The sequence below is a fragment of the Centruroides sculpturatus genome, unplaced genomic scaffold, assembly GCF_000671375.1.
Source record: "Centruroides sculpturatus isolate CEXI.00-Female unplaced genomic scaffold, Cexi_2.0 scaffold267, whole genome shotgun sequence".
In the NCBI taxonomy this organism is placed as follows: Eukaryota; Metazoa; Arthropoda; class Arachnida; order Scorpiones; family Buthidae; genus Centruroides; species Centruroides sculpturatus.
The window spans coordinates 255,502-266,019 of record NW_019384634.1 but is presented as its reverse complement, the minus strand read 5'-3'; the positions used below and the strand labels follow the sequence as shown (position 1 = coordinate 266,019).

Below are 10,518 nucleotides of genomic sequence, written 5' to 3'. Positions count from 1 at the left end.
GGGTGGTTGCGTCTCGATAGCTATAAGGGTGCGGGAGATATGGGCTTGAAAGTGGCTTTCTATTTTGAATGTTTTGTTCGAATTTAATTCAAACAATGTTCGAATAAAATTCTAATATTGGTTCGATTATAGAATGATTGTAAACGTTCCAGAAACGTTGAAAATAGTTCGTTTGACTGGACGTGAACAGGAGACGTTCAGAAATAGAATCGGGACCAGGTCTCTAATTAGTCTGGAAATGGGGGACCTAATTCTTGCATTCTGTGAAAACGGGTAAGATTGGCAATAATGTAATTATCTTAATCTTCGCTATCGTTACTTTTTAAAAACCCAGCGAAGCGGGTCCTTGCAGCTAGTATTATATAAAATCAAAATAAAGAACACCATAGTAGAATAGGCACAGGCATTAGTTGCTGCAAAGGCCCCAACAAATCTATTCTTGGTTATCTTTAATTTATGATACCATGATCATTATTATTTGATCATATCATATTTTGAGTATCAATCATTTCAGAAATTCCTACATTCTAATAAATCCATTTTAACATTAATTACTGTTTATTTGCATTGCCAACATTAACATACTATTAAATGAAAGCATTTGACATTTTATTACCACCAAATAAAACAGAATATTTCCAAGGGTTAGAAGACAAAAATAATTTGCTACCACACATACACAGAAGAATCGTCTTAATATAATCACTTTTGTACTTGCCTATACTGATAATAATGCACATTGATATGCTGAGGGTAACGAAAAAAGAAAAAGGGTATACTTATCCAAATAAAGTAACAATCCAAATACTGATTACAATAAACAAAGTTTTATAAGTGTATTTTAACTTATTGTTTTGAGACCTGTTAATTTTAATAACATTAAATGACCAATAATAAGATCCATTATTACAATATAGTCTAATGTCCAATATAAAAAAAAAAATAAAAATACAAATTACATACTAGCAAACAACAGTATTTAAAATAATACACTAGTAGTTTAATTTGTATGTATTTTTTATATAGTTTTATATGTATTAGATTATTAAGATAAAAATACTTTATCAATAATTAGTATTTAAAAATTTTTAAATTATAAAAGTTAAGAAGTTAAATTTATAAAAACCTTTTCATCTTCATTTGTTTCTCCCAATTCTTCTTTTGATATGGAATTTGAACTATAAAATTAAACAGAAAAATCAACATTAAAATACACATTATGCTGATTATGTCATTTAATACATTTAAATAAATAATGGTGGTATTTTTTTAATTTTATTTTTTATTCTGTATTCAAAGCAACTACATACAGTGTCTCTCTAAAAGAATCATTGTATTTCAAATGATCATATTTCCAAAACTTATCAACTAAGAATGGTTAGTGATATACCAAAGTAAAAGTAGTATCCAAGATTCTCTAATAACTCATTGATCACACTGCTACTACGGGAGCTTACAAAGAACATTTCTGTATGTTGTTAGTTCCCCTAGAAGTGTATTATACTCTAATATATCAGAATATATTGAGTCTGGGAGTATGTTATTGAAATTAAGGACCGTACAATTCTAATTAGAACAACATGATGACTTTAATAATGAAGGATCAGGGCCAACTAACAGTATAGTTGAGGGAGATTCAAACGTACCGCAGTTAAACAATGCCACGATATAGTCCTAATGACAAATGTTATTTCCAAACTTATTACTAAACAACTAGACTAATTCATGTTAAATTTACATGCAGTTATTTACATGATGACAAACATGTGCTGCCACAACTTTCCTTTGTCCTCCCATTAGATGAACGTTCAAATCTCACCTATCAAACAATAGCTCGTGACTACCCATGAATTCACTTTCTACATGTAGATATATCTAACGTAAATGTATGATATAGTCATATATAATATCAACTTCACTTGGGTCCATTAACTATAAACTGTCCATATATGCACACCACGAGATTGTGAATGATAAGTCCTTAAGGATGAAATCAGATTACAGTATCTCCACTCGATGCATTCAATCCTCAGCTGCCTCTTCTATCTCCTGCTGCCAACCAACATATCTCAAACCATGAAGAAAAAAACAAAACACAAAAAAAAAAAAAAAAAAAAAAAAAAAAAAAAAAAAAAAAACTGTTCCAGCAGACAGCTTTTGTTCTTATATTTAAATTGCAAGTTTTTATCTTGAAGAACATTAAAACAACTGAAAACGTTTGAAAAAGTGAAACTGGATGTTTCACTTTGTGGTTGTGAAACTACAAAAAACAACTGTGAATGGTTGTTTTTTATAGTTTATGACAAATGCAGTTTTATTGAATAGTTCAGACTGGTGGTTTACTTAATCAGTTTTTTTTATTACATTCAATATATTTAGTAAAATTTTTAGAATTTATAACAATAATTGTTTACCGATTCCTTTATTGGCTACTGAGATCCTTATTACTAGACTTGTCAACAGTCAACTCAAAAGCCAACAATCCACTTTTAACAATAGGAGTCAAGCAAAGAGTGACTAGTAGGGATTGTATACCGGTTACCGATAAACTGACAAAAAACATTTGGTAAATTTACCGGTAATTCAGTAAATGAAAAATCCATACTAGAAATTGTGTTTATAGATATTTAAACGGGCTAAAGGGACATTAAAAATAAAAAAAATAAAAAGTAAGTGTAAGCAACAATATACCTCATTAATTTTATGTAAGATTTTTTGTTTAATTTTAATTTAATGATCATTCATCCAACAAGTGTTGAATCAGAAAGGGTATTCTCAGGATCTGGATTATTTTGTACAAAAATTAGATCAAAATTAAGAGATAAGACTATAAATAATTTAAATTTCTTGAGAAGTTAATTTTAAAAAATGGTAATCAATAAAATGATATTAGATACTATATATTATTTCTGTTGTATTTTTATTTTTCTGTATTTTTTTTATTTCTGTTTATTTCTATATTTATTACTAGCTGTTACTCACAGCTTTGCCCGCGTGGATTTTGCAAGCAAACCCCATTTATATTCAGTATTTCAACAACCATAGTAATTGTTATATAACACCTACTGCTCAGAATGATGAGAATTGCTGAGAATCAAACGAACTATTTTCAATTTGATCAATTTTCTAGAATGTTTACAATCATTCTATAATCGAACCAATATACAATAACAAATTCGAATTTAAAATGGTTTGAACATTTTTAAAGTTGTTATAAATATTTTTATCTATTTCAATGTCTGAAATGTTATTAATTTAATACACCTAAGTACTCGAAGACTAAATCCTCTCCCGCCCATGGAGGAATTTCGAAAAATCCCTTCTTAGTATGCATTGCCATGGCATACCCTAACTGTACCAAATTTCACCTCTTTAGGTTAAGTGGTTTGCTCTGGGCAATGATGAATCAGTGAGTGAGTGAGTCATTCAGTCAGTCAGTCAGTCAGGACAAGCAATTTTATATATTTAGATTAGAGTTTGTTTAGAATAACACTAATTTTTATATCTGATATCTTTGAAATAAAAAGTGCGAAATGGAAATCATAATGACTTATTTTTTATCACCTTAATTTTATTTTTCAAGAAAAAATTTACCAGTAATTTACTGGTAAACTGGTATTTTAATTTTCATTTACCGAGTTACCAGTAAATGAAAAAGTCGGTAAATTTACAATCCCTAGTAACTAGGGAAATTTTTACATAATATTATATAATTTGAGATAAATTGATTAGTGGTGGTCTTGGGGTGGTCTGGCCAGGAAAAGATACTTCATGCTACTTCGAAATTTTGTACATAAATTTTTTTGTTTCCGAATCAAAAAGACAAGCTATGAGACTTTCCTTTTTATTGGAGTATATTTATTATATAATTATATTACATTTATATAAACTCATTAGATCTATTATAAAATTATCTAATAGTAACAATCAAAATCAAACAATTTGAGTACAAAGTGGTGTAAAGTGCCCTTCCAGACTATCTTGAGACCATCAATTGAATTTGTTAAATATATCACTTATGCAAGTTATGCATTCATAGATAGTGACTAGGATACCTTAGAAGCAAGTATAAATCATACATGACTACTTTGATTCGTTTCAAAGACATACTGAACCAAAAAGCAGTGGGCTTGTCAGACGCCACCCCATGGCCATTTATTTGTTAGAAAAAAAATACAAACAAAGGATAAATAACAAATCATTGCCATGCACAAATCTCTCTCCTGTCATTACCTAACAGAATTATCTCAAGTTACATATGTAAAAACATCCCTGGCCACTCTTAGTTTGACTCATATCCTTTTAATATCTATAATACACAAAAACCTAAAGTCCAGCAAAAGAATTATTACTTATTGATAGCATTGATAGATTACTACTACTCTTAGCAGTCATCTATTGTTAATAAAATAACTGAACAGAATTATTATAATTATTAAATTTTATTTATTGTGTGATTTTAAAAGAATAGGAATTCAAATAAATTTCTAATGGTTGGAACATGCATTTGATTGGACCTGGTAGTAATTGTCATTACTGCCATTTACTCCATTTCTGTTTATGACAAGAGTTGGCCAAAAGCCAGGGGTGTGTTGGGACCAGAATATTGTTCTGGCATTTCTTTCCAGGGACATAATGCTTTCCTAATTTTACTGATTTCCCTTTTTTACTGATTTTGTCAAAAACACCAAATTTTTTCCAAAATAAGACTTTCACAATTAGTTTTTTCATCTGTTTACAAATATTGATAACAGTAAAGTAATTTTTAGAACAGGGACCTGATTTGAGGTTTATGTATACTATTATTTTTATTGTTTTCATAAAATCTCATCTTAGTGCATTCATTAGGTATTTTGATACTGATCTTGTCTTCTAATGAAAAAGTATTCACGTAGAGTGATGCATGTAGTGTGTGGTTTTTATTAGGCACATGCATTTTAATTAAAACTGCTAATAAATCAGTCATTAAGTCAAATCAATACTAGAATGAATTACATGGGAGGAAATAAAAAAATTTACTTTCCTCCCATGTTTATTAATATCTAATAAAAATTAAATTTTATAATCATCATTTAAATTAAAAGAATAATGAATTTTAATATGAGCAAAAAATGAAAGAAAACAAATTTCTAGTTCTGAAGATAATAATAGGAATAAATATGCAGGTGGATTTGAAGGAATAGGAACTGTTGATGTCAGTAACTTAATTTGATTTGTAAATGGCAGTAATTATTAGCACCACATCCAATCAAACACCTTTCAACCATTTAAAACTTATTTTGAGAAACAGAAATTTGAATATAATTCTATTCTAACCAGATGATGACTGACAAAAGAAGTCAAAAAACTTTAGTTTACATCAGTAAATACTTTTTCCTGGATTTTTGGTTGTGTTGTATTTATAAAATTTTATACATGATTTTATATTATTTCAACTAGTTCAATCCAAATCTAAAATCATAAAACAAAAACAAGAAAAATGTTATTTGAAATATTTTGTTAACTAACATTTTAAATAACAATTTACTTGCTTATAAAATCTTATTCAAAAATATACATGTTTTCTCAGTTCTAAATGCACCATTGAATCTAGTGTAGACCTGATTTTCAAGATGTCAAAACTAGTGATGAGATGATTAATCAAAATTGAGAACAGAAAAAAAAAAGCATTTTCCAGTAATTGGAATCGAGCAAATCTTGTCACATTTCCAATTTTTAAAACAATTCTTCCACATTTAATAAAAAAATTAATTTTTTCAATTATAATTTAAAAAATTTTTAATGTTCAATATTAACAATTAAGTATTAGTTTATTGGAAACTTTCATATGTTGACAAAGCAGAAAGTATGCAACATCCAATACGAGGCAATGTCTGTCAGGGTACATGTCAACTGGACTATGATCAACTGGGTGATAGGTGGGCGACAATTGGATGACAGTCATCTGGGCGACAAACAAAAATTTTTGCACACTTAGCAAGCATATGATTTTGCAGCTATTTTTTTTATTTAACATTCTTTTGTAACTATATGTATATTTTACTAATATTTAAGACTGAGTTATAAGGTTTGAACTACGAGTTAACAGTTATTTCCAACTTAGGAAATGTTTTGGAACAACATACTATAGCATTGTTAATTATTGTGTCAGAAGCAGTTAACAAATCACATCAATAAAGAGAAGTTCTTTGAAACATTCTTTTGAAGAAATTATATATATATATATATATATATTTTGCCTTTAATTTATATTGTATTTAATGTATAACAACGTATTTTTAATTTTATGTAATTGTCGTCTTTGTTTTTATGTTTGTTAATTTTGGAGTAGCTTTCAACTGTCCTTGGAGACTTTGTGGAAAATCATAATAATCGATACTAAGAGTATTGTGAAAGGGAATGAATTACCATGTGAGAAGACAACAAATGAAAATAGCTTAACAATAAGTTTATGTACAAGTAAAATAAATATACACAAAAATTTACAATTTGTTCACCAGGTTGCACATACAGACACCTATGAACTCTCCAGGTTTGTCAGTACAACAAGNCCAGAAGTGATGTGTTGTATAGTTTCTGGCATGATGTGACATTTTCTGCATGTGTCATTTGTGAGTGTTGTATCTTTGAGTATGTGTTTTCTGTAATTTTTAGTATGTATGACCTGATCATGTATTGCAATCATGAATCCTCCCGTCTCCCCAAAGAGGCATCCCCGATCTAACCAGCTGTTTGACGCAGTTTTGTCAACAAAATCCTGGGCTAGGTCATAAGAATGCCTGCCATGGGAGTGCCTTTCGAGCCCACGATTGCTTGATGGTGTCTATGCTTTTTATATGTTGTGTCAAATCTGTATGATGTGAGTGTAAGTTTAATGGTGTGTTATTTGAGTCTGCTAGAGTTACTGCTTTATGTAATTGTGATGTTTCTTGTTTCCTGTAGAAAACTCTTGCAGTGACTGTATTTGTTTGTAGTGAAGGTTAACTTTTTGGCAGTGTACAGAAGGAACAGAGTTTCAGAGATGGATGAAAGATATTTATGATAGATTCAGGATAATTAACTGAACTATAAAATCCAAACCACCGAAGAGTGATTGAACTAGAAGATATAATTTTTTTTTTGTGTAACACCCTCGCTAAGGACATTATAAAAGAGACCAACTTCGAGGACCTCAAAGACTAATACTGCGTACCTCTTCCCTGTTCCTAATTCTTCTACTTTAGCTTAATAGTAGTTTTAATTTTTTTTCTGTTAGTTGTACTCGTGATAGTTTAATATTAGTGTAAAATTAGTTTTAGTGATTCTCCCTTGTTGCATAGTATAAGTCGGAATTTTGTATATACAGTATTAGTGTATAGTATTATTCGGTCACATGATTATTTCCATCTGTCGGAATAGAAATCTACTGGCATCCTAAAACAACTATGGTTTATTTTTTTGGGGCCTTAATAAAAATTTCCTTTTCTTTTTGGTTTTATCAAAACTTTTGAGTTTTTTTTTTGAGAAAAAAAAAAAAAAACATATTTCCACATTAGACACAGAAGATGAAATCCTTGCATCTGCTGCCACAGAGGTGGTGATTCATGCACTTGCCACCACAAAGAAGGCAATCCAAGAACAAAGTAATCAGCATTGATAATTAATTAATTAACATGTTTTTTCCAAGCACTTTAAATAAAAGAAATAGTCAAATACATGAAGATCCTTATTCTTTTAAGCAAATGACTGATAGTATCTTACAAAGATCTGGCTTTCTTTGTTGTATGAAAATAATTGCAATCTTGTACTCACTCAACCTTTATTGTCCAGTACAGCTTAATAATTGCAGTTATTTTCTCAGAATTGATGGGCAATAGAGATTTCTAGTGTGATGTCACAAGTAGCTGCCAGTCAGTTGACAGTTCTAAACTTATATAATTTCTATGATGATTTTATGAACTTTCTAAATTCATGATAATATAAATGTTTTGATTTTTTAAATAAAAATTTCCTCTCTACATTTAACTTCGTTTTTTTGTTTAAAATGCTTTTGTATACAACAAATTGTCTTACTTATGTTTTAAGTTAAATAGTTCAGTTTAGCACAAGTATTAAACTCAAATCATACTTATACTCTATATATAAATTGTAAAAGTATAAAAATTAGTTTTAAAGTATTTATAATTAAATATCTATATATTTAATAAATTAATTTTAAAATTTTACATATATCATAATTATTATTTTGTGACAAAATATAAACACTAAAATACTAATGTTTAGTATATTGCCATCATTTTCTGTCTAATCTAAACCTGTCTGTGTAATCAATTTCAATAAAAGTCTCCAAATTAAGCAACAAAGTAATTATTTAAAGTAAATGTAATATGTTTTGACAACATTTCTTCTATTTACCTTTCTCTGTGAGATTCTCTGTTTAAAATATTGTTTCTTCTTTGCTTAGAATATGCTTTATCATGTAACATTTTCTCAACTGCCAAATCAACTTCATCTCCCAATTTAAAAACAAATTTATACAGCACTTCATACACCAGAGCTTAAAAAAAAAAAAAAATAATAATAATTACTACTTTAAAATATACAAAAAAGTTGTAATCATTTATTTTATATTAATAGAGCCATTCCCCAATGTACATAAATTCAACTTTGTAATTGTTTGTTAGCCAGTGGAAACTTAAAACCATGAAAACATAATTTTACATTCCATAGGAAATAAGTGGAGTACAATAATAAACATATTTAGATGGCCATAAGATGAGTGTCTTAATATACACAATATTTAGTAGGTTGTATCTTTTCCTATATACCAAGAGAAAATTGAATAAATAATTCTACTTATATGGTCATCAAATTTTTTTTTTTTTGTTTCAATCAAATTCAGTGCATATAGTTGTGAGTGCTGCATAAACAAAGGAAATTGACTTAAAATTTGACTTGCATAAGTACCATTTAGTATACCACCTTACAAAAGTTATTAAATTATACACAGTCAATTCCTATTATTTTTATATATTAAATTAAATTAATTCTAAATATAAATTATAAATTTATCTGCATCCACATGTAATAAGCCATTTTTATGTACAATTTTCCTAGTTTTACTTTTTAGTTCTTGTTATTTTATAGTGTTTGCAATTGTTTTTTGGAGCAGTCATAAGCTTAAAATGCACCATTTTAAGCTTATGACTGCTCCAAAAATAATAATAATAAAAATCATATAATAAATTGGTAAGTTTCTGAAATTTCATTTTACATAGTATTTCCAAACTCAAAAGTTTGGGAAGTCTTCCACCTAAACACTTAAAACAATTAAAATTACATACAAATTAGTTTTGTAAAAATTATCATCAGACATTTCAATGAGACCTGATATGAATAGCTTAAGGGCTAGAAGAACAATCAATTGTATACAAACTTCTGATCTGGACTTTCATAATTTTTAAATTATATAGAACGAACGATAAATTTGGTATAGAACTGATCTTACAACAAACAGATAAAAATATCACTTAGATCCGCTAAGGCAGGAGTAGTTCTTAACCTGTTTTTATTCCGTGGATCCCTTTTCCAGTGAGATGATGATCATGGACTTCTCCTTTGAATAATATATAAATGCATAAAATAAAATTACAAAGAGAAACCAGTTTTATTTTATGTATTTCTATATGAATCATGATATAGTAATGTATGGGCTTCTTGTGATAGAGCAGTGTGTCTAATAACTAGCAAGATTTCAAAGTACTAATAAACAAACAATTTTGAGATATACAACTAACATGGTATGAAAATGTCAGTCACTTTTATTTTTGAAGCAGATCTAGCTAATACTACTAATTTATAGCATAATTTTTGTAAGTGAAATGATGCTTGATTAGAGTAGAGGACAGTAAAAATTAAAATAATTTGATTCTTACCATTCTAAGCCTGCAGACACCTGACAACTTTCTAGGATTCTTGATTAAGAACAAGGTGCTCTAAGGTGTACGATATTCACAGGATCTCACATATTAAAAATTTAAATAAATTTATATTTTGATTCATTCTGAAAGTAATTTTTAAAATTAAAATATGATAAAACATTGCAGCCCAACGTTATGACAATGTCAAAATTTGTCTTGTCAAAAGCAGAATATTAGGATAGGCATTTCAACATTTCAGAATCTGGTCACATTAGACTAACTTGCATCTTTCCCTCTTCTGTTCCTTTATTACTGGTGTTACAAAAACAACCATTCACATCTTTGAAAAGTGACTTTGGCACAGCATTTAAACATTTTCAGTTGTTTTAAAATGCCCTTCCTCAGGATAAAGACTTCCAATTTAAAAATAAGAGCAAAAGCTGTCCTCAAACAGTTTTCATTTCAAAATTTTAACACTAAAATTCCAAACACTTGACTGCACATGTCAGATTAAAAATAATTATGTGGAAGTCTAACAAAGATGACTTATTCGAACATCAAAAATTAATGTGTGTGATTTAAATGTATAAAAAAAAAAAAAAAAAAAGCATGACCTTAG

At 28.4% G+C, this 10,518-nt stretch overlaps 1 protein-coding gene across 1 annotated transcript in view; it reads right to left on the bottom strand.

The window, feature by feature from the left end:
• Positions 1 to 10,518, bottom strand: part of LOC111625841 (putative bifunctional UDP-N-acetylglucosamine transferase and deubiquitinase ALG13) — a 105,364-nt gene that overhangs the window by 46,558 nt on the left and 48,288 nt on the right. Inside the window, exon 7 of the mRNA XM_023369085.1 lies at positions 8,395 to 8,536. Coding sequence (XP_023224853.1) covers positions 8,395 to 8,536 — 142 coding nt within the window. The remainder of the gene's footprint in view (positions 1 to 8,394; positions 8,537 to 10,518) is intronic.